This window comes from Cygnus atratus, chromosome 15 (genome assembly GCF_013377495.2).
Source record: "Cygnus atratus isolate AKBS03 ecotype Queensland, Australia chromosome 15, CAtr_DNAZoo_HiC_assembly, whole genome shotgun sequence".
Classification (NCBI taxonomy): domain Eukaryota; kingdom Metazoa; phylum Chordata; class Aves; order Anseriformes; family Anatidae; genus Cygnus; species Cygnus atratus.
In genome coordinates, this window is record NC_066376.1 from 12,094,716 (window position 1) to 12,119,110 (window position 24,395).

The 24,395-nt window shown below is 46.1% G+C and overlaps 1 protein-coding gene across 2 annotated transcripts in view; it reads right to left on the bottom strand.

Annotated features, from left to right (window-relative positions):
• Positions 1–2,788: 2,788 nt before the first annotated feature.
• Positions 2,789–24,395, bottom strand: part of CLUAP1 (clusterin associated protein 1) — a 74,718-nt gene continuing 53,111 nt past the window's right edge. For both annotated transcript variants that reach the window (XM_035549101.2, XM_035549099.2), the window contains exons 10-12: positions 17,442–17,549; positions 6,957–7,012; positions 2,789–3,313 (exon numbers count right to left, since the gene is read on the bottom strand). In XM_035549101.2, coding sequence (XP_035404994.1) covers positions 3,158–3,313; positions 6,957–7,012; positions 17,442–17,549 — 320 coding nt within the window. In that variant the 3' untranslated portion in view covers positions 2,789–3,157. The remainder of the gene's footprint in view (positions 3,314–6,956; positions 7,013–17,441; positions 17,550–24,395) is intronic.

Genomic DNA, 24,395 nt, shown 5'->3' on the forward strand with positions numbered 1-24,395 from the left:
CAGGTCACCTTCTGGGCAGGCAGCTGCTGAAAGCAGAGGTGCCCGGTGATGCCTCTGGGTGTGCAGCAGAGACACGGTGATTTTCCAGAGGGTACAAGGTTTGCAGATGACCAGAAGGCAGTCTGTGCGGCCCCCAGAGCCCCTGCCAGCCACTGCCCCTCTCCCTGATCCACCCCAGCCAGAGTCCACACTTGGACATGCTGCTGCTGTAGTCCTGCTCCAAACACTGCTGTGGGCTGATCCTGGAGGAATGCTGGGGTGAGCTGTGCGATATGTACATACTTGGAAATAAATTGGTTCCTAGCTGGAAAAATGCCTTTGCACTGCCTTCCTCTATTGGTTGTGGATCATTACATAGGACATTCTGGGTGCACCACTAGGACTGCGTTCCCCTGCCCAGGCTGGAGACCCCACACCCTGTTCTAGCACATCAGGAGGGCTCGTGGCTTTTCCATGAGGCATTAGAGGCTGGCTCGTGATCTCCAACAGGATATAGTGATGCTGAGTGATTGAAGTCCTACCTCTGTCATCATTATTTCAGGACAGACAGGGCTTTGAGGCCAGCTCTGCCCAAAGTCTGTGTTTAACCCCAAGCTGAAATGTTGCCTGAAGTACCAAAGGGAGACAGCAATCAACAATCCCAAGCAGGCTCGCAAACCCTGGAGCTGCAGGAAATATGGGGTTAACGACAATCTGAAAGACATTTATAGATCTGTATGCACGTACACATACCTAGCTACAGAAAAACACTTCCGTGCTGAAAGTGTCAAATACTCAGAGGGTGCATTTCCCATGGCACTGGGGGGTGGCTGCTAAAAGCACTGCTGTTCATGCCTGATACAAGAAGCTGCAATGCAAACCACAGCTCCCCTAAAACCTGGCAGGCCCTGTTGAAAGGCTAGGTGGCAGTGCTGCCTGAAGAGGCTCTGGCTCTACGCACATGATTTAGTACATCAGCTTTCCATTTCAGCCTACGGTATAGGAAATAACAGAAAACTGGTCCAAACTCAGAGACTGTGCCCAGTCACATGGGAAATCTCCCTCACAGGTCAAATGCATCTCTTTCAGCATGCAGGGAGGACCAGAACGGATTCCCTGAATACCATGAAAGAATGTTTTCAGATCAGGTCCTAAAATCAGGACATTTCAGCCCTTGGGAGAAGGAATGGGGCAAGCACAGCCAGGGAAAAAGTGTCACAGGACCGCCCTAATGGATTTGCAGTAGGTATCTAGCACTAGGAACGCCATCTTGTATGTCTGCTTTCTTTGAAGTGAGGTGCAAAATGCTGATTAACTTTATAATTAAGGGTGCAAAGAAAGGTCCTAACTGTCAGCCAGTTCAGCTCAAGCTTATATAATTCTGTGCATTTCAGCACGTCACAGCACCCACATATGTCCTGTTAACTACATAAAAGTTGTGGAGCGTTTACCTGTGAAGTTTTGGCTCGTTCCAACAGGACATTTTAAGTTCTAAGCTCTGCTGACAGGTGTCAGAGAATCGGAGAGATGAAAAATCTCTTGGTTTTTCAAGTATTCCTTCCTTCGCGTATTCCTTCCTTCAGTGTAATAATGGAGGGGTTGGACCTGACTGTAGATTTCAGATGGAGGGAAAGCAAAGTACTTCGGTGATGTGAAGAAAAGGGAAGGGCAAGAGAACAGCCTGGGCTCTTGCCTGCCCTGATGAACACACACCAGAATGAACTCTTCTAATCAAGCACTGATTTCTGCTCCTGTGAAGACAAACCGTGACACTAAAGCAGAGCTAAAGGAAAGGAGGCAATACGCTAGAAAAACTCCAGCTTTTGCTTTCATCTGAGTACCTTCACTGATGGCATCAGTTAAACCCACCGAACTTCCCAGTATGCTAAGCACTTCTGCGAGCAACACACTACCAAAGCCTGGATGCCTACAGGCTTGTGCCCGTGTCCCAACACCACCACTGCCCTACACTAACACTCAGCTCCTACCACATACCTTGTGATCTTCTGGCTCCTGCACACATCTCTTATTCCTCACCAGCTGAACTGAGTATCTCCATTAAGTATTCTCCTAACATCTCCTTATTTTTTTCCCCAAAGTTTGCAGGAATTTAATATCCAGACATCCTTACCACTCTTCACTGAAACTGGCCAGGTATCCTAAAAGTTCTTCAGGGAGGGGTAGACAAAGAGGGCAATCACTTGATGTTGTTCCTATAGAAAATCAGGCTAAAACTGGTGAATAATTAAGTACAGAAAATACACCTATTCCTGATACAAGTAGGAATGTTTTCTTAAATAAAAAAATGTAAAGGGGACCTCTTCTACCAGGAGAACAGCATTGCACACCAGTCAATTTCTACTGATTTTCGGGTTTGGACATTTGTTCTCTTGGTGACCGATGATACATGAAGAAAGGCAAGCAGAGGAACAAAAGGAAGCAACAGTGCCCAGCTTCTGGCCATTTGAGCGCCTAAAGCTTAGTCTGCCCCAGAAGTACCAGTATAATTAAAAGACTAATTTCATATGGATTTAGTTACAGCACAGTCTCACACAGTTGCTCTCAGGACACTCAAGCACGGTGCACTTAAGTCTGAGAACAATTCCCATTGACACAGCTGAAATACTAAGAGATGCTGCATGGACGGCAGGCTTTGAGGATCCTTTCACTAGTTTCCCAGTTTTAACTTCACTCCTCTAGTCCTGCTGGCACTGCTCTTCGTAGAGACAAGCCCTTGATTAAGGAAAGGGTATGTTTAGGATAAACAGATTTAAGCCAGTTTCAAAATCAATTTAAATGTGTTCCCAGAGCAGCTTTTCATCCAGCTTTATTAAGCCAAAAAATCTGTTTGGACATAATAAAATGCAGGGAAATCAGGCACACAATGCTCACTGGAGTGAGACTTCTGGCACTGCAGTGCATGAGGGCCAGTTCTAATGCAATTATGGAAATAACAGCACTCCACATTACTGTGATTCTCATTACGGATAAACTATTCATACTTTGCGAGTCACAGGACTGGCAATCCAAGTTTAATTTTCAAGTTTAATGAACATTATTTACCAACTCCTGAATTCATGCTGACGAGCACTTTTCAGATGGCAGGATATTAGTTCCTGGCCTGAATGCTCTCCAAAGTTTTTATTTCAAGGTGCCTCCTGGTCCTGCTACTAGAGGGTCAGAAGTCGTTGTCACTTTCCTCTAGAGGCTCTGGCTTCTTTGCTCGGTGATTGGATTTGCTTGGGGAGATTTCCATGCTGTCATCTTCCACATCCTCTTCCTCCTCTTCATCTTCATCATCATCCAGGTCAATCTCACTATCCCCCGACTCCTCCTGCAGGGAAGCACACAGAGTCCATGACCAGTTCAGCTCTCGGGTGGCGAGGCACCTGTGCCAGCTCAGAAGTGAAGGCTGGTGCTTCTGGCTGACATCAGGCTGCTTCCTCCCCTGCCCTCTGCGCAATCACACGCCTGGGGGCTATGGGGAAGGCCATTTGTCTGGACTGCTATGAATCGAGGCTTGGACTTGCCCTGGGCAGCAGCAGCAGATTCTACAAGAGGTTTTACTCTAGCCCATAGCTCCGGCTGCTGCCTTTTAAAATAACAATAGGCCAGAGCTCAGCTGCCTCTGGGGGCTAAATGCCCACAAGGCTCCACCAGCAGCTCCCCGCCTTGCTAGACACTGGCTGCTCCAGTCGATTCACAGCAAACATCCTTCCTCGCTTCATGGGGCTGACAAAAACGAGCTTCCTGACTTCTACTCAATCTGTGGTATTAAAGGCCTCGCAGAGTGTTTAATTTCAAAGTGATACCTACTGTGAGACCGAAGAATCAAGGCCTAGTGGAAGAAAAACTGCAGAAGAAACCCACCTGTGCCTTGGTGATGATCTTGCGCTTGCCTGGCTGGGCTGGGGCAGATCTCCCCTTGGAGAACCAGAGCAGAAAGAACAGGAGAGGCAGAGCAGGAAAAAAAAAAAGTACAAGAACATAAAAGAAAAAAAGAAAGTAACCAGAATGGGAGCGGGAGGGAAGGTGGCAAAGGCAGGAACAGCTGGGGCATCATGTGCCACATCTGAGAACCGTTTGTTACACTGCAAAGGACACTGAGAATACAACCAAAGTGGGGGAAACTGAGACTAAACTACAAAGCACAAGCAGGTGCCCAGAGACCTGCTCACCAAAAGGAGGCGTGCAGGTGGGCCTGCCTGAAACGTGTGCTGCAGGAAAGCAGCTGCCCTGTATGGGAGGGGAGCTAGAAGCAGGGAAAGGCAGAAAAGCTGCCTGGACTGGGTTCACCCCCCTATCCCATGTGGGGCAGCAGTCACCTTCAGTTCGAGTGCTCACCTTGTCTTCCCAGACTCAAGGGCAGCTCTGCCAGATGACGGGGTCGGTGACTGGGTCTTCTCCCGACAGCCCCCAGCTGTGCTGCTGCAGGAGATGCCCTGCTCCACACACAGGAGAAACCCACAAAGGTGGGGTGCCCTGTGCAGGGGGTGCAGGCTCACTGGTACAGCTCAGGGGCTCATCGGATACAGAGGGGAGGGGAGCCACATGAGCAAAGAAGTGCTAGAGGCCAGCTCCTGGGGAGGCTGAAGTCTGCTCTCTTCTCAAACCCATAGCCAGATTAACTCCTAACCAGCCTCACTAGTTTTGTTTCCTGACCTCAGACACAGAAGCCTGCAGGAGTCCCTAGCAAGCTTCTCAGCCCTGATGCCTGCTGAGATGCAGAACTAAGAGGGCAGAGCCCTAAGACAACCAACGTGGCTGCAGCTGAGGCAACGAGAGGCCTTCCTTTCCACACCTGATGCGCTAGGGCTGTGGCAACAGGCAGACATGGGAGAAGGCTGTGAACAGGATGTGGTAAAAAACAACACAAGGGAAATCCAAAGGGCGGAGAAATTACAGAGGATGGTTATTCATAGACAAAGCTGGCAAGGACTTGGTAAAGAACAATCAGGCAGCACTGTGACTGAAGTCACAGCGTCTTCACCTACAGCACTGGCACTCCTGACCCTACCCAGAAATGGGTCTGAGTGTCAAGGGCATAACTCACTCCCCAGAAGGCAACGAACAGCTTTCTCTACATCCCTTCTGGCAGAAACAAACAGCAGAGCATGGTCTGTAAGCTGCTTTCCAGAGAAAAAAGTGAGGACAAACAAGGTGAAGGCAGCTCGTCCCTCTCTAGCAGGGCACTTAACTCCCTTATCGCTATGGTGCCTCTGAGTCTCTACAACGACCACTTGACAGCAGCATTTTCTCTCTTCTGACCCTACCTGCAGGAGAAACAGCCTGCCCAGAACTCTGCACTGCTAACCTAGCGGCATCAGACAACCATGGCAAATGGCTTTTGTATTTGGTGGCAAACATCAGGAGTTTCCAACTACCCTTACATCCCGTAGAGGTGAATTCCCCCAGCAGCTTCTCTCTCATTTTAAACTCTCTTTGGGACCCTGGGGCCTGGCGCCCCACCACGGCTCTGGAGGGACAAGTCCCTCGCCGGAGGGCTCTGTGGCAGGCAGTGCAGTGCTGCTGGGGATTTGGCTGGGAGGACAGCGGCGCTGACCCTGCCTGTGCCCACGCTCCCAGAGCTCACGTGTTACTGCACACACGGGCTGCTGTGCTTTGAGCCCACCAGAGCTCTGAGATGCAAAAGATGGCCCAAAGCTTCAGACCCCTGGGTCGCAGGGCAGAGCTCTGTACCACTGGAACACCCAACATCTCCGCTCCAGTGTGGAGCTACGGAGCAGCCTGGGCTAGCTCACAGCTGACCACTAACCTCAGCTTCCTGCTCCAAGCCAGTGCTTTGCTGCTTCCCCAGGGTCTGGAGCCTAGCTTTCGTGGAGGCATTTCTGAAAGAGCACATTCTTTGTTTCACAGAAGCTTAATTTCCACGCCATGAAGGCGGCGAGAGCCGAGGCAGTACTGAGAGACCGATAATGCCCCAGTGGCACAGGGATGTCTGAACTCCTGGCACGCCTCCTCATCCAGACAGGCAACACGGGGTGAGGTGTCTGCTGGACGGTGAGACAGAAAGGCTCCACACTAGTAAATTAATAGCATGGAATCAAACGTGAGTTCACGGTCATCACAGTTTTTAAGTGTTTGTCCCACTTCCTTACACGGTTTTGGCCTGTGCCAGCTAGCACTCTCCCAAACAAAGTTCCAGCATCACCTGGGGAACAGGACAGCCCCTCTGATCCCTGCTGGCAGCTTGGATACAGGCACCTTTTTGGGATGGCAGGGAGAGCTTACGGTGTGGATGCAAGCCATATCAGAGCAGCTGGCTTCAGGGCCAGAGGCTCTGTCTTACTGCCTTGTACAGATGTAGCCATTTAAGAGTGCCCAGAGGCATAGAAAGATCACCCATATGCCAAAGGCTGAGCAGAGCAGTCAGAGCAACCGCCCGCTGTACAAACCTGGGTGTACCTGTTTAGCTACCATCTATTCACCAGGTCAGCCTCAACCAGATGCAAAGCCAGGAGACAGCTTCATCTTCAAGGGGTACAGCTCGCAGTTCAGCTCCCACCCATCCCATCAGCTGGAGGACTGATGCTTGAGATGCTGCGTGGTAGTACAGGTCGGTGAGAGGGCTCCAGGGAGCATGACTTTGAGCAAATTAGGGGATTCAGATCAACACATCTAACTCCTATTACGTTGCACTGATCCCTCCTCCCAGCAACCTGCCCCCATGGATCAGCAAAACAGCATCACTGTAGCCTGCGTGCCGCTATTTACATGCTCTGGGCTGAGGTGAAAGCACAGCACAATGCGCAGAGACTCTAAGAGCAAAAGAACAACGGGAAAGTATGCGTGTGTGCAGATAAAGGGAGAGCAGTCAGCTGGAGGGAAAGAGGGGAAAAGCAAGCCTGTGGCATGAAGATTGAGCAGACACAAATCTGTTTCTCTAGCTAAGGAGAGAGCTGTCATTCTGAAGCACTGCCAGAGAAGCCCTGCAGGTGCGTGGGATGGTTACTTACTTCTTCCTCTGTGTCTCCACCTTGCATTGTTCCCACGATCCGCATGCCAGTTCTCCCTGCAGAGCAAAGAGAATCACTGTGGTTAGCACAGAGGGAGAACAAAAGATGAAGTTCAGGGTTTCCTTTTAGAGAAGCAACCAAATAGCAGCGGGAGGATGAGATCCCAACGCATGTAAGGCCATCCGGCTTGTTAAGCCTCATAACTGGGAAGAAGGTGGAGAGGGTGAGGCTGACAGGAATTCCAGTCAAGACTGTATTCCCAGAGCTACCTGATGCTGCTAGGCCAAGGCATACAATAGGTTGAAGAAAAGATATGCATGACAAGTGAATCAAGAACTTCATAGCAAAGTTTTGACAACTGTTTATACCTTCAAGCAAGGAGAACCCCCAACCATGTAGCTCAATCTATTCAGGTTACTGGAAATCTGATTGGGAGATGACATGATTATCCCGTACAGATATTCCTCATCAGAAGAAAATCCTACGATATACAAGCTGCTAAATCGCTAACAGAAAGACGTAAGAGTCAGGGGTTAGAAGGTGAAGCCAAATGAAACCCAATCAGAAATATGGCAGGGATTTCTCACTGCAAGAGCAATCAGTTGGTGGCACAGAAGGAGTGGCAGGTCCTCCCTCTCTTCTTGTCTTCGCATCCAAACCACCTGACTGGACGCAGTCCTGCACAAGCTGCTCAAGCTGATGCTGTTTGAGCTGAGGGGTTGGACTAAATGCTCTCAAGAGGTCCCTGCCGACCTAAATGGTTCCGTGAAATTGTGTATTCCTTCTTCCACTTGAGCATACTGAGAACCAACGCCCATCTTTTTCTCCTGGTAAGCCCTCCGGCCCTTAGAGAGGCCACAATGCTCAGACCCTGGCTGACATTCCAGCAGGGACTGACATCTCACAGAAATCCTGGGCAGTGCCAAGGCTCAAGAATTTCCTGCTGAGAGTGGGATGTGCAAGTCTGAAGAGGCAGTGGTTGTAGGGAGTCCACTGAAAAGGGACAAAGCACTCAAGCCTTGCTTTGGTACTTTGGGACACGCAGAGGCCATCTGAAGTGGGAAGATAGCATGGTCCTTTTTGCCAAGAAAGGGGGCTGGAAGGGATTGGGAAAGGGTAAAGCAGAGTTGTAACTGGGAAGTTCTGCACATGGGCTGCCTGGCTGAGCCAGCCCTGCTTCCTGCAGCCACTGGAAAACACTCAGCACTAACTGGATGCCTGTTTAACAACCCTGCTGGGGCCACCCCATTTCTCCATCTCGTGCCATCACTAGTTTTCTCTACGACAGACAGATACGGGATTTTTTCCAAACTAGACAAAATCTTTGTTTTTTTTTTTAGCATGAGAACAACACAACTTTAAAATATATCCTGTCAAACCTCCTTTGCACCTCCCAAAGTACAGAAGACGGGTCCCTCTCACCCCTTTTGCAGGTTGATTTGGGTTAGTTGAAGCAAACAGCTGGCTAACTCATTCAGAAGCCACCAAACAACCCTTGCTGTGTCAAGACAGATAATTTAAAGGATCCTATATCTTCAAATAAAAAGTATCGAGCTGGTTGCTGACAACACAGGCAGTTGAGCTGGAATTATAAGATGATTCCTGGACAGAGCTTTAGATTCTCAAGCTTTAGAGACTGATATAGATAGGCTTATTACATGAATTCAGAGGTGATTGCAGCTGACATCTTTAGATGACAACAGAATGACTCTTTTGCTCAGCCAACAAATGGGACCAAGAGTTTAACTGCAATTTTCTTCCATAGAAGATTCAGCATAAAGTGCTAGATAGGGATTTATTACCTCAAAGCAGAAAGCAGCAGAGAGTTCCTAAAATTTACTGATAAGACAAAGTTGAGAGAGATCCTGAAGAGAACCAGACTATCAAACGAGGAGAGCTGATGAAATAGGACAGTTCAAAAATGCCAAGGAAAAAGCCTGAAGAATGCTAACAAAGTCTACAAGATGCTGCTTTTCCATCAGCAGGTACAGGAAGAGCATCTTACTGGCATCTAACTGCTTACAGCTGGAGAAAGAAAAGGACCAGGTACTGCCCCGACTTTGATGCCTACATGGGTTTAAGCTGGGAGGACCTCTTCAAACTAGCGCCTGCGGGATCAGCAGCATTAGATCCCGTGGCACAGCCCTGGGATGCTCATAGAAGACACCGCGACATGCAGAAAGCCTGGAGCTTCAGGCTGTGCAATATGCTGTAGTCTAAACAGGAGAGAAGACAGATTTTCATGTTACCAGAAGAGCTTCTGTGACAAAGGCAGGAGCCTCATTTTACCGTTCCGATATTAAACCCCAAGTCTCTGCGTGTGGGAGCAAGAGAAGTGACAGATGGCCGCAGTGAATTTCCTTGCGTGCTGGAGGGGAGGCAGGAAACAGAGGCATTGCCTGCACGCAACAGGGAGGGCTGGCACGTACGGGAGTGTTTGGCACTTGAAATTTACTGGGTTCAATTTAGCTGGGCTCAGCTTGCTGCGGCATTAGTGCTGCACCACTCTGGCCACAGAGGCTCACGCAGCTTCCAAGCGGGTGAAAGCCTGTTATGTTTACTTACAGATAATGTGAATTCAGTTGGGACACGCTGTACAAAGTGATAATTAGGTAAAATGCTAGTAATGAACAGGCTGTAATTCACTGCACCTTTGGATTCAAATCCAATCTCAGTGCATCGCCACGGTTTGTAGCCACTGAGCTTTCAAAGATCAGAAGTGAATGCGCATCCATGATTTTATCCCGTGAGCATTTGCCATTTTTCCTCTGCGTGTGATGCCTGCCATTGTACTGACCTGTGCAGCTGCCTACAATGGATCCACAGGACCAGAATGATTTACATCTTCTTACTCAGCAGTAGGTATATGTTAACCCTGTTCCTGACAACAAGAAGTGACACTTAACCTGAGAAGTTAGGACAACCTACCCCGAGGGGAAGAGAGATTTGCAGCTGAAACATTTTGCCTCCAATTTGGAGATCTACCTTCAGTCTTCCAATCTTAATGCAAATTTCCAGGGTGAGCTCCCTTCCCTCTGGCTTCCCCTCCTTGCACAGGAAATGAGGATGAATCTTTTGCCTGATCTTTCTGATTCGTGCACCCTTTGGGTTCTGCCCTCTTACACGTGCGAGTGTAGCCCTTAGCAGAAGGCCCTGATCTCAGCAGCGTTTTCCAGACACTGCCAAAATACAGTGGTTTATCAAGCACGCTACAGTTGCTACTCATACTTCTATTTCTCACACCACCCATGAAAAGGAAACTTGCTTGGAAGTAAGTCACCTGTCTCAACCCCACCATCTCGGACCTACAGCCCTCCTCCTCCTCCACTAGGTCCAGCGGCCATAACACAGGCTGAAAGCACAGGGACACCTCCTCCATCCCTGTAAGCACTTCACTTTGATGACACAATAGGTGCAGCCGGAGATAGCTCTGTTGGGAGATGATGATGAGATGGAGGGAGGGAACTCTATTTCAAGTTAAGACAAACTCACTTCCATGAATTCCAAACTGCGGACCCTTTTCAGTGTGTCCAAAACCACCTGACTCTTCTTTCCCCAGCTACACGAGCACATCCAGCAGCTAGCCACATCAGTAAACCTAAAGACTTTGCAGACTCTTATCTGGAGGATGGGAATTTACAGAGATCCACACAGAAATACGCTAAGATCAGAAGAGCAGCTATATTGGCTTTCCTCCTCCCCAGACGAGTTTCCTCTGAGCACTGGCAGTCAGACCCAGCGGTTCCTGAAACAGCGCCGACTGTTTTTCCCTTCTGCTTGAGCTGAAGAGGCAAGGAAAAAGAGACTAACCCGATTCTCCAAAATCACTTTGAAGTGTTTGCAATTAGAACTCACATTTCTTTATTAGAAAAGTACATTCACCCCAGAAGCACAATCACAAGGATCCACAGTACGACATGGATACAAAGCCCCAGTCGGATTAAACCTGCACTTTGTGGTGCTCTCAAGGAAGGAATTTTTAACGTTCATGGAGAATCATACCAGGTTGGCAGAGTCCTCTGAGGTGCTTTGAGAGCAGGTGCATTTGTGAAATTGTTCTCCTCAACTTCATACCTTATCAAACAGCGGGAGAAGTTGACTCCTGCCCGTGCACGGCCAAATGCCTTTCTGCAAGACCCATTCTTCATGCCTCAGCCTTCTCCCTCTGCCGCCACCACCACAGGACATGCAAAATCCAGACCCACTTTCACAGACTTTGGATCAAGGCCCGTTTGCAAACACATGCAACGAGAGGCCTGCAAACGCCTGGCTTTGTGAAGAGCTGTCAGGAAGAGAGCAGCCTGACCAGGTCAGAAGGGAGTTTTGTTTCTGTCGCTGTGTATCTCTTGTTAACTGCCAAAGAATCAGATGGGGATTTTTCAGAGGAGCTCTGGGGTTACAGACAAGAATCATGAACCTCCAACAGAAGGGAAAAGTAGAGTTCGATGTCCAGCAGAGCTGGTGTCAAGGCTGCTGTTCACCCCGACTCACCTTTCTGTGAGATATATATATAGATATATATGTGTGTGTGTGCGTGCACACGCGTGTATCTCCTTTCAGTGCAAGCATCAAACTCTATTTTCTACTCTGAAATTGTGAGATGTAGAATGCCTGCAAGCCTCACTGAGTATTTGAACCGCAGATTCCTGGTACCTTTGAGTGCTGTTGGGACATCGGAGGGACACTGACAGTTTCTTGAGTCTGTGGCTGAAGTCTGCACGTGCAACAGACCCTTGGCAAATCCTTCTTAGTGACACTTTAGTTACCAAGCGTGGCATGACTCTGAACAAGACATTTTCTTCTGTTCATTTATTTCTTTCCAACAACACAAGCTCCAGTGCCTCTCACTGCAGCAGCAGGGAGATCCTGACTGCTACTTCTGAACACTGGGGGGAATGACTGGGGAACAGTAAAGCGGGAGACCACATCCTACACTAAGCTGCATGCCAGTAAGAGGCAGCTGTCCCTATGGAAGAAGCTGAGAGATCAGGAATAGACTCACACAACATCTGAATGATGTCTAGACAACTGCAGCAGGTTTCAGCATGTTTTTCCTATCAAAACTCATTTTCACAAAAGCAAAGAATGCAACATTTTGAGAAAACCTGTGTTTGTAAAGATACATGCACTTGTATGTTTCTTGGTCTTGGACTTACAAACGTAATTTCTTTTAGGAACCAGAGAAAAGTGAAGACATAGATTAATTATTTAACATACATTTTTAAAAATCAGACATGTGACATCCACAGGAACTCAATGTGAACAAGACATCGAACAAGGAATAGGCAGCTGTTGCACATTCATAATTGAATCCCTCAATTCCCCCTCATATTGATGGCATGCCTATGCTTTCTAGGCACCGAGGAGGTTAGAGGGAAGTAAAGCATTCTAGAAATTCAGTAGCAGAAGCCTGACCATGGTCATGAGCTGGGGAGAGAATTGCCACAAGAGGAGTCTGACCATTTCCTTATGTGAGAACAGATAAGGACTTGCTTGGTTTTCAGCTTGCGTGCTGTAAGGAGGGATTAGGAAACAGGACTGTGCAGGCCTGGGAGGATTTCTTGCTGCTCTGTCAAAGCTCCCATTCTCCCTAAAGGACTGAAAACGTGAGGGCTAATTCACCCACTGGAGCCTTGCCCCCAGCATGCAGGGTATCCTCAGCCCTTGCCCCATGCCTGCTAGCCGGCTCCTACTTAATTATCACCAACAAAAGCTTAAGAAGAAAAGTAGGACAGGGAGACTAAACATCACTATCATCTCAAAACACTGAATATCTGCCACAAAAGCATCATTGGCATGCTTTAGGCATGCTGCTCTGTGCACAGTGCCTCCCCGAGGTTCATCTGTACGGGACCAGGGATCCCCACATGCCCGACTGCAGCACAGGAACAGCTGGCAATGGCAAGCCAGCCCGTGTCCACGGGGACCTGGGGCCACGCTCCCTGCCTGTCCCCAAGCTCATCTCTGGTTTGATTGCTGTACATTTGGTTCCACTTCCTTCAGTGAGATATAGCTGGCTTTCTTAACAAAACCCCTCTGTTCTCATCTGTTGTCCTTGCTATGTTAAGCTGCAGGTTTTCACAGGCTAACGTTTTATCCCTTCACTGGCAAGTAGTCTTGCTAACCTGGCTGCCAGGACTTCATTACCACATTGATCCTCTTGGGCAGTTCTGGAAAGGTAAGAGGCTCCAAGAGAGCTGTTCTCACTGTTTCACCGTGGACTGATTGTTTAGAAAGTAATATTCAGCATTTGATAAAGCTGTCTTACAATAAAGACCAAATGGAGCTGAAGTTGTTATTGTCTCGACAGCAGAATAGTCTCCATAGTCCTAACAGGACAAAAATGCCCCTCAACGCCAACATCACAAAAGGAAACATAAGAGAGAGAACAACTGGTTAACTGTTTTTTGGGAGCTGAAAGATCCTGGCAGTGGGGAATAGAGGATGATTTACTATATGGGCACAGTCCCATTGTTTTGCAAGCACTAATCACTTCTGTTTCATTCAGTAGCATTTCCACTGCCTACCTTGTTCCAAGCACAGCGTGTGCCAGTCTGCCATGGCTCGCACAGTCAGCCAGTGCAGCCTCTGGGAAGAGGAGAGATCCTGAATTTGCTCATGATTCCACAATGCATTTCAGAACTCTGGATGAATGAGTCTGAAAAGATGGATCTGCACATGTAACCACAGCATCACTTCAAAGTCTGCCACTTTTGGTACCATGGGCAATAAAAAACCACTTTAGTTCAAGGGGAGACCGGACAGGTTGTTAGAATAAAACACCTACCAAGGGTTAGACCAAGTATGTGGAAACCAAAACCAGCTCAGGAAACCCTGATGGAGCTTGAACCAGTTTGAGAATGGGAGAGAACCTCATGGAGGTTTTTGCAGCCATCCCCAGGCATGTTCTTTCAGGCAGTTCTGGAAACAGAAGACCAAGCTACATGGACCTTATGCCAGACCTGGCATGGTAACTTCTACCTTCCCAGGATGAAGCTTTGCATATTTCTCCCCAACATCTATACCATCTGCACGTGAACAACCATGCTGCTGCAAAACACTGGTCTATGGCCTGATTCAGGGAAGAGGTTTGTCTGCATTGCAGAGGGCTAAGACCTTGCAACACTGCAAGAATTTCTTTTTCTTTGGCTCTCTGACAAAACAGAGTCTTATTTCAAACATCAAAACTAACTCACAGTTTGACCTCAGGAAAGTTCAAGTATTTGCTATTTTATTTGTGTAACAGCCTCACTTATCTATTCCCAGGCAGAACAAAAGTGGATGTGAATTTTTATTTACGCTTACAATGTTCAAACTAAAAGATTCAGATGATAAATAAATGTATTCTTTCACTTATAAAAGCAAATGATTAGTGACACGTGAATTTATTACAATAAGCCACATCAAGGAGAAGGCTTGCCTTCAACTGTGTTGACAAAGCTGGCTATAGGGTCACAAAGCCAACAAGCCAGCATCTGCCAGTTTGGTGACCATCCTTCTAGACATTCATTCTCACCCCCGTGCCTGTTCTCTCCTTGTACAGAAGCACCTCCTGGCTTGCTAAAGCTGGGTTTGCTGTATCAGTGAATCAGAGTGTAAATATATTGAACTCGATGGAGATACAGGCTCCATAGCCCATTTTAACCTCCTTCTTAGCCCACCTATTCCTCTTTTCACATGGGGAATAAGGATTTGATTTTCTCTCTGTACCACAGGAGTTGGCAGTCTGTCATGTCTCCCTTAGCCAACACTCTTCTATGTGCTCCATGGGTGACTAAATCCTATACCTTCAAGTCTTTTAACTGGCTAAAAGAACAAAACCAGGAGCAATATTGTCAAAGCTGCATTTAGTTTGAATTTTACTGCATTTAGACAAACCTGCTGAAACGACTCGAGAGAGAAAGTGTGTTGATTTTCCCCATTTATACCAAGTGGCCTAATAAGAGTGATTATCTCTCCCTATGAATCTTGCCTCTCTAATGGCAAAACACACTAGAATATCTGCCCACCTATTACAGAGGGAGGAAGCCTTCTCTTACAATACTAATAACACGGAAATTAGAGATGTAAAACTGAATCACAGCAACTGCAGGAACTAACCGCAGTGGACTACTTCTCCTTAGCAGAACAAATATGGCTCAGAAGCATCACTTTGTAAGAAGACAATACTTCAAAAGAAAGCAATAGGAATCTCTTGAATTGAGCCAAGGAAAAAAAAGTGGTAATTAATAAAAATGATGCTCTTATTATATTGTCTTAATTATTAAGTACATTTTAAATGCAAACTACCCATGCTGAAGTACACGTATAGATTCTCTCTGCATTTAAGGATGAATGGCCAGTGAGTGCTCAAGCTCAATCTGCTAACGAAGCTGAAGAACCTGACATTAATCTCAGGTCCTGACATTGTCTCCAGCGCTTCAGTTTGCCAGGCTCATGCAGTCAAACACAACCTCACCCCTGATGTGACCAAAGGGGCCAATTAACACAAATAAGAGGCAGACTGAGCTTGTCCTTGAGGCTAGAGCTGCTCCTCACTAAGTGTGCACTCTGGATCAGGCTGGACCTCCTGAAGGAAAGCCTGGCTGGTGTCTTGACATAGTCCAAGCTTTTTTTTTTTTTCCCTATGTTCTGTACTGATAAGGAATCAGCAGGCCTGAGAGAGCTCATTTTACACCAGAGGCAGAGATATAGCAAGGCTGAGTTTCCTAAACAAAACATTTTGGAGCAACGCCAGCAGTACGCAGAGCCTGCTGTTAATCTCACAGTGTAGATACAGCTAGAGCAACTAGGTGATTTGCCCAGGACGATGAGGAGTAACCTCAGCAAGGCAGAAAAGTAAGCTGATAATTCTTCCCTTAGAAGCCTAAGGATGTTTGTATCCATCTCTGCCAGCAGAGATTGCATGGGAGCACAGTAGGACTGAAGTGCTGTGACTTACAATAGGAGAATACAGCCTCACCCCTCGATGAGCCATGGAAAAGGCATCTCAGGATCCATTTAAACATACAAGGAGTTGGTTCAGTAGTTCTGTTCATAGCAAGTGAGAGGCAAAAAGAGGACAGAGAGCTAAGGGAGACTTCCAAATTACAGACACACTGAGTAAAGATTGGTATGGCCACTGGGTAGTCGGCAAACCACAATCAGAACATGCAAAGCCAGAGGATAATCGTGTGTCAGAAGTAGTTTACTAAAGACTCGGATGAGACCGACAAGAGCAAAGAAGCCATCTAAGCAGGAAGGCAGAGGAAATATCTCAGGGATTTCAACTGCTTTCGTTAGGTTGGACAAGTTAAGGCTGAGTCTCCAGTAAGTGTAATTAGCGATAAAGTTCATCCTAGAAAAAATCTACTTGCAACAAAATCTACAGCTTTTATTATAAAACTTCTTCCTCCTGAAGCTGATGTTAAGAGCTGACTCTAACTGCAGCCAGGACCCATACCGCTGGGTTATGATGCCTGCTGAGAGGGGGCATCACAGACAGGTACAGTCAGCTCTAAAGCTCTAAAAACTGAGTACAAACTTTTCTTTGAGAAACTACACTGTAAAAATTGTTAGTGAATATTAGGGTATCTGGCACTTTCAAGACTTTCAACTTTTCAAACTTTTCAAGAGTTTTCGACTTTATGAAGAGTTGAGGAAATGGGGATAAAAATGCTTGAATCTTTTTGACTTGAGAATTTTAGCTTCTTGCTCTAGTCTCCATTAGAAAGGGGAGAGCAGAACTCTGCTCAGAAAGAAAACACATTTGCAGTCTATACAAGTAACACATTCCAGCAGAAGTAGTGGCACATGATATTATCCACACTGGCACTTCATCCAGAGCCCAGAGAGGCTTTTGCTGATGGACAGAATCATTCACAGCTGACAAGAACGCCAGTGAGAAATAACCCGACTTTCTGGTTTCATTTTGCTTGACTGTAAACTGAGCAGAACATTTTTTTTTTCCACCTAAGTGGAACACAGATCCTCAGACTGCTCCTGACCCGGAATCTATAGGAATCGGCAGCCAGGGGCTGAAGTTCCACTCTGCATCAACTGTGCTAGAAGCTGGGGGTCCTCCCCTGAATGAAGTAACTCAGATGCGTCACACCCTTGACTGTGTCAGTGCAGGAGGCTTTACAGACTCGCTAAAGGTCCCATTTTGAAGAAGACCCTACAGGAGATAATGTCTACACCTAAAGGGAAATAAATGCCTTGCAATGAGAAATCATATTACTTTTCTAAGGCTTTGCACAAGGCTACTTCTGAATCTGCAAAACAATACTAAGAAAGGATTTTTCTCACTTTTTTTTTCTTCAGTAAATCCTCCTTAATTCGCTCCCCTGAAAGCACTGTATTTTCTCCATAAGACACTGTCCTCTTACAGCTTGCGTGAATGGAGCAGTGCCAATGTCCTTGAACAGGGTCTTTTACATTTAAGGTTACTCAGATGCTTTTAGCATGTCCTTTTGAATAAAAGCAACTCAGGAAAGCTGAAGGTACCTTGCACTAGAGCCTCCGTGGCCATGCGCTGCTTCATGATCTGCCCCTCTTCCACTTCACTATCAGAGCCTTCATCCTCTTGAATGTCTGCATCGGAATCATCATTATCTGGTTAAAACAAAAGCAGAAGATAAACATCACTAAAAACAAAGTGCAACAGCCCATAATAGCAGTTAGACGGAAGAGATGCTAGCGCTCTCTACCTTTGTTCAAGTCCAAGATTAATTCAAAATGTGTTGGAAACAGGGCACTGTCTCTGCTGACAGGTACAGGGGAATAGCCAGTTTCCACAGCCTCACTAAGGAAGGCATCTTTCCACACGTAAGTGCCAAAGAAGTTGAGATGAGCAGAGTGTACAATATAAACAATTGTCCTGAGACCATCCTCAGGTCGTACCGTAAAGGCAATGTCCTGAATACACTCGCTGGGTATGAACCGTATGTCCAGTCAGAAGGTGCTATTTCTGAAACTGATTTCAAAATAAATATCTTTTAACAGCTTTTGGAAAGTGTGGGCTTATTAACACATCTTACTCTTTTACTCTGCTGTAAGTAATATCAAAAAAAGTCCCCTTAGACTCTTTGCCTTTCATTTAGTCATAGGTTAGAAAAAGCACAATGAGACATCTCCAGATAAATGAAAGCTGTTAGAGCTAAACCCAAGCTGTCTAGAAAAACAGGACTAGGAAGAGAGCCCAGAGATCCCAAGATGCAGGAACTTCAAATGTTTTCATAACCTGCCTTTGTTTTCTTCCTCCCACCCAAACTAAAGCTGAATCCCTGACAGCAATCCCCCAGTCACCAAACTGGAATAAACCTAAAGGATCTGTCTTTCAGAGGTTTGAAAGGATGACAAAAACCTTCCAACACATCGAAGCACCTGCAGTGAAAAAGAGGGCAGGCTGTTCTCCAAGTCAGCCATAGCAGTCCCATCTGAGTCCAACCTCAAGTTTCACGTGCAAGACCAACCAAACTGATTCTCCTCTGAGCCTCTTCCGAAGCAGTCCAGCTGGGTGCAGGTGTGTGTGGGAAGTTTGGAAGAGGCTCTGCTCCATTCAAGTCTCCTTCTACCCATGAGCTTTTTTCCCCTCTGTGCATGTAAGACTACTTGTTCACGCTCCTTGGCTCACGAAGACCAAGCTCTGCCTTCCAGCTTCTGCCCACTCGTGATTGTTTAATTCCCTCCCCAGCTGAGCCTTCAGCTCCTGGCATCTTACAAACTCCTGTGCTTTATGTAGAGATGAGCCCCCCTACAACAGCTGATCCAACAACTCAGGGCTGATGTTCCACCGAGAAGCGCTGCTGCATGGTGGCCGGTCTGCAGGAGCTTAAGGAATCACCGGTGCTACACCAAACCCCACGGGACTGCGAGCTTAACACTTGGCACAGCAGCAAGAGTTGTCTGTTATTTGCAGAAAGCAGGCAATTCTTTCCCAGGTACACTTAATTACACACGTCTGAGGTGAAAATGGAAATAACTACTTTAATTATGATTAGTAATGAGCTGACACGTCTTTGCAATATTTAATTATCAGAAAATATACGATATATTAGACTTTTTTTCCATAATCTTTTTCATTGCAATATTAAGTTAATGACAAAACAGCAAGGGATATATTTGATACCCTGGTAAGATTATGAGGCTCCAAGAGCATTAGCTGCAATGTCTGTTTGTGTTGCACCTTCTTCCTCGGCAAGTGATGGAATCACTTACTGCTGTGGGTGCTGTGGGAGCTGAAGACTGTTTCTGTTTACCGATATTCAGGAAAGCCAGGTTTTGTTCAGGCAAACTCCTCTGGAAGACCCATGCGTAGCCTAAACGAAGGATTCAGATTCGTGCTCTGCATGTTGAAGAGTGAGACCACCTCATCTGCAAGGGGTCTCACTGCTACTACTGAAATGCTCTTTTTCATTTTGGACTTCTTTTTTGCCCCTTCTTTGAGCAACAATTCCTCTCTTGCAGATTTTGTCATGTGCTCCTCCTGTTCTGCAGCACCACCAGCCAGAGCAGAGGATGCTGCTGAGGGCCCTCATGAGTGCTCTGCCAGACCAGTTCAGTATCTTCCCCATTAGCACCTTCTCCTTCTCACTGTCCTGAGCATGAGCTGACAGCTGAGACCTGGACTAATGGATCCGGTGCTCTCTGGTGGCAACCCAAAGTGACAAACCCAGTTAACACCACTTTGGGGACAGGACTTAGAGCCTTCACCCCTGCAGAGGCACAGCGATGCGATTCCGCTCGGGGTGGGGGCACTGCTGTAACACACAGGGCTTTAATTTTACATTTCACTTTTCTGGAAACCATTTTTTAAACCATTTGTAGCAACAGACTCTCAGATACAACACGTAAAACATACTTCCCTTCAGACAGAACAGTGGTAAGATGACAAGAAGGACAGAAATGAACCTGCCATCATCCCTCTGCTGTCTGTAGAGGTGCTCTCTCCCCCCTAACCAGCCGTGCTGATGGCTTAATGCTCTCCTGAACCACGCGAACCCTGCTGCTGCCTGCAGCATGCTCCTGGGCTCTCCAGCCATTTCTGACCCATTTCAACTTGCAAAAAAGGAAGACCAGCTCATCATATAATTCCCCACGGTATCTTTCTGCTGGAATTGGGACTGGCAGTAAGATCCCACAGTGAACAGTGCCTTGGGATAGAATTGATACCTACTGTGTAGAGAGAATCCATGGCTGGAGGGCCTCAAGCTGCTGCTTTAGGAAAGGAAATGGTTTAAACACAGCTTTTCTCTCTCCCAACCTCTTCTTTCACTCAGTTGCTCTGCTCCTCCTAATGCCCTCTTTCTCACACTGTTACTTTTATCCCTCTCCCCCACTGACCCAGATGTTTTACCTCTCACCTGCCAGTGATGGAGGTGCTCAGCCCATGCGTGGACGCCACAGAGAGCCACCGGCCACCCCCCCAAAAAGCACACCTGGTGCCTCAGCTCCACCTCTCCTCTTTCAAAGTGTGCTCTAACAGTCAAGCCAACATCAGCTGAAAACCTAGCTTTTATTTACACCTTTAAAAATCCTGGATTACTTTTCAGTAAAAATGAAGAGAAAAATTCATCAGGTGAGTTACCGGCATGCAAACACAGTGCGCCATTCTTCCAGCTGAGATGGGACCTTGAAACAAAGCTTGTTATGGATTTTGGCAAGAGTCTGGACTTTCTTTGAACAGCCTGTCTGGAACTGTGCTGCACAGACCCCAATGTGAAGTTTCACCAGGCTGCTACAGTGAGCACATGCTGAAGGAACAGGAAGGCTGGAGCTGAAATGCAAATTCAGCAACAACCTCTGCCTCTGAGTCTCCTGCCCACCGCCTGGACACACACCGAGCACCCTTTTCACTTGCAAAAAAATAACTGCGTTGCTCTAACCCAGCATTCTGTGAGGGGTGGCTCAGTGGCTCCTAGCACAGAGCTCTTCAGCCCGAGTTATCGCCCACAGGGCACAACTGTGCAGGGCCAAAATGCCAAGGACACAGAGCAGAGCACGTTGCTAAAAAATTATTTAGGCATGGTGAAAACAAGCTGAGTACAGGTTTTATGAAAGGATGAAATGGCAAACTAGTCTAATGTTGTGTGATCTGACCTACCTAGAGAATTACAGGACTCCTCCACCCTTTATTTCTCATTGTACATGCTCAGGGTGTCTAGTTTCTAGAAAAACATTCTGGATACTCAAAAAAAAAAGGTGACAATTCAGAATGTTTCACTTAACACACAGAAAGAAATCACTTGTTGTCGTAGGAGAGGTGACAACCACTAACTGTGTAATACAAACAATAGACATTACAGCACAACAGAAATGACAATACCTCCATTCTGAGCACACAAGGAGAGTTTTTTATGGAGAAAGTGTGGATTTCTCTTAGTATCAATATAAAGCAATGAGAATAATAAAGTATACTACTTCAAATTCCCGCATACTCGTACATGAAGTACAGAACACATTCTAATGTAGCTGGATTATGAGATTTGCATGGCTTTACATGAAGATTATTTAACTTTTAACAATAAACTGCAACTCAGCAATCTACGTGCCCAAATTTAGACTAATGCTGGCAGCTCACTGAAGCTTAAGGCTGGTATTTTAACAGGCTCCTTTATTTTTACTATGAAAAGGTAATCAAGACAAACGCTCCATAAACTGCATTTGGCCCACTTCCTCACTGCTGGGATTTACTCTACTGCACAGAGAATATTGGCAAAATATCAGGTCACCTGAGAGAGAATATACTGGGATTTTAAACTTACATTTCAGTATTTCCATTTCATAAAGGTGGGCTTCAGGCAACTAAATTAGTTTCAATTAAACTAGTCCAGCCACAGAAAGTACATCCTGGTTATAGCTGAGAAACAGTGCTCTCAGAAGGTGTGTCATTTGTTCCAAAACACACCTGTTTCCAGAAAAAAAAGCAAGAGCAGATACCTGGACTGATGGTACTATATCTAAATGATTAAATTTGGGGTAATTTGCAAAGCTTGAAGGAAAAACAGCATGATTTAATAACGTACCAGTGATTTCATTACAGATTTGTTAGTTTGCATAAATATTCAAGTAAATGTATCCAACTGTAAAATAAGAAGGTACTGGGGTGAAGATAATGAGCACAAAGGGCATAGTTTATTGATAGGAATGAATAAATTTAGAATTAGATGTAAGTGTTGCTTCGCATGTTCAATTTCTTAATAAAAATCACTGCTTTGAAAACAGACCCTGGCTGCATGATTACTGTATTCAGCAAGACGCTGATTTTGGTGGAAAATGTCATGAGAAAACCAAGTGGGTAACCAACAGCCACTTGAGCCAAAATAAAATCCACTTGATAAATAGCATTAAATTTTACAACAGGAAAAAAAAAAAAGGAGCGGATTAGGATTTTAACGTTACCAAGGGAGGAAAAATGTTCAGCTCCCACTTGAAAGGCTCAGTTCTACCAAAGCCATACTCATGTCTCACCAAACTCAGAGAAAGCAGTCAGATGTACCAGCCCGAACACTGACGTATTTGCAGCTCTGCAAATTTGAATGGAAAGAAATGCTTTGATGTATGCATTTCAGTAGGGAATATCCCGTGTCCTTAGCACAAAACTGAGACCCTTTGTGTCATCTCAGAAAGAGTCATTTTGGTCTAAGAACTCCCGAGCAAGGCCCGAACACCTATGGTCCTACTGACCTCAGCAGAAAGCATGGATGTTCAGACCTAACGTAGGAAAACTGAGCAATACCATGCCCACAAACACCAAGCAGGTGTTGCAGTTAGGTCTAAGTGCACTTTCTCACCTCTCACCTTTTGTCCTTTTAAAATGGTCTATCGCTGCACCATCCGATCTCATGTCTTAAACAGTACAGACAACTAACCACTGCCCAGGGAACCTATAGGTCTCCGTCACTTGAAATCGTGAAGAATAGTTCTCCATTCAAACTGGGATTTGCAGCCTTGGCACAGGAACGAGTAGCTATTTGGCCCATTTTACAGAGGGGTCATGTTCAGCCACCATAACAAGTTTCTAATGATCTCAGAGGCCAAGAATCCATCGTAGTACTATTATATTAGAACGTGAATTTGCAATTATTTAATGAGCAAAACACAAGACAATTGTGGACAAATTCCAAGCGTCTCTTACAAGACGGATGGTCTTAGCATGCTACTGGTGGGGGTGCTGAGCATTAGCAATACCATCCAGGCACCCGTGGGGATTACCCAGCAACTCCCTGCTACACTTCAAATGTGACAATTACTGCCACTGGGCTTTTTGTTTATCACCTGTCAGATGTCAGAGCATCAGTTCTGGAGTGGGAAAGATACAAGAGATTCAGTACATCACCAACCTGCAACAGCGCCACGTGATTTGCTACCCAGAGCACAGCATCTATTTGCTCTGTTTAACTGAGCAAGACGCTAGATCTGGGCACATCTTGCTTGCCTGTCAAAAAAAGAGTTAGCTCCGCACGTAGAACTGGCCAAAAAAATGCTTTGGTTGTGTACTGGGCAGAATTCAAGCTGTACAGGAGCATCGGTCAATCCTGCTGCTACTGCTGGGACATGAGGTTTGCTGAACACCACCAGAGAGCTGCACATCTCAGCGTGCTGCATGGCACGGGCGCTTCTTCCTTCTACAGACCAAGCAAGAGCAGCCAGGGCTGGGCTGGCTGACTGCAGTGGCAAGCCAGAGAGTGGCACCTGCACTGAACAATGCAATTTTACAGCAAATATTTTTGCAAACTGAAATCGAATGCTAGGCATAGATTTGGCCAAAAGAAATAAAGGAAACAGTTTGAAACCTTCTAAGGGTTTATTTTTATATATTGAAAATATATCTTTTTTTTTAAATATGTATATATATTCTGCTTTTAAATTCACAAAAAGAAAGAATGTGTATAAATGAAATAGGCTGATTAGTCTGAAAAAATGTATTTTAGCTTAGAAAAAAATTCACTAGTTACTTTTTTGCTCAGCAAACACTTTTTTTTTCAACAATGGGAGATGCTGAAAAAATATCCTGAATTTCTACTGTGGTCAGTGACCCTCCTAGTCCTCTCCTCTCGCACCAAACCATTATCAGAGCAACTCTTCACGTATCTACACCTGACAATAGTTCTCTCAACAGTTTTCGCAGTGCTCATCCAGCAGTGTTGAATACAATATTTTAAGAGGCACTGTTCCATTACCCACAACTACAGCAAGCCCTGAGTTTCAGGCAATTGGCATTTGTTACTTTGCACCAGCCCTGGATGTGCTACAAAGGCAGCACGCTGTGAAAAAACACCGTACATCGTATATTGGTTTCTCTAACAGCATCTTATGTGAAATTAGGATTACAAAAATACCAGCAATTTACTTATCACTCTTCACACACAAAAACCATTTCTGTAGTGCTGCAAGTACTTAACTGCACATGTTGTCATCATGCAAATACTGCTGAAAGCCCGATCTGTATCTAGAGTT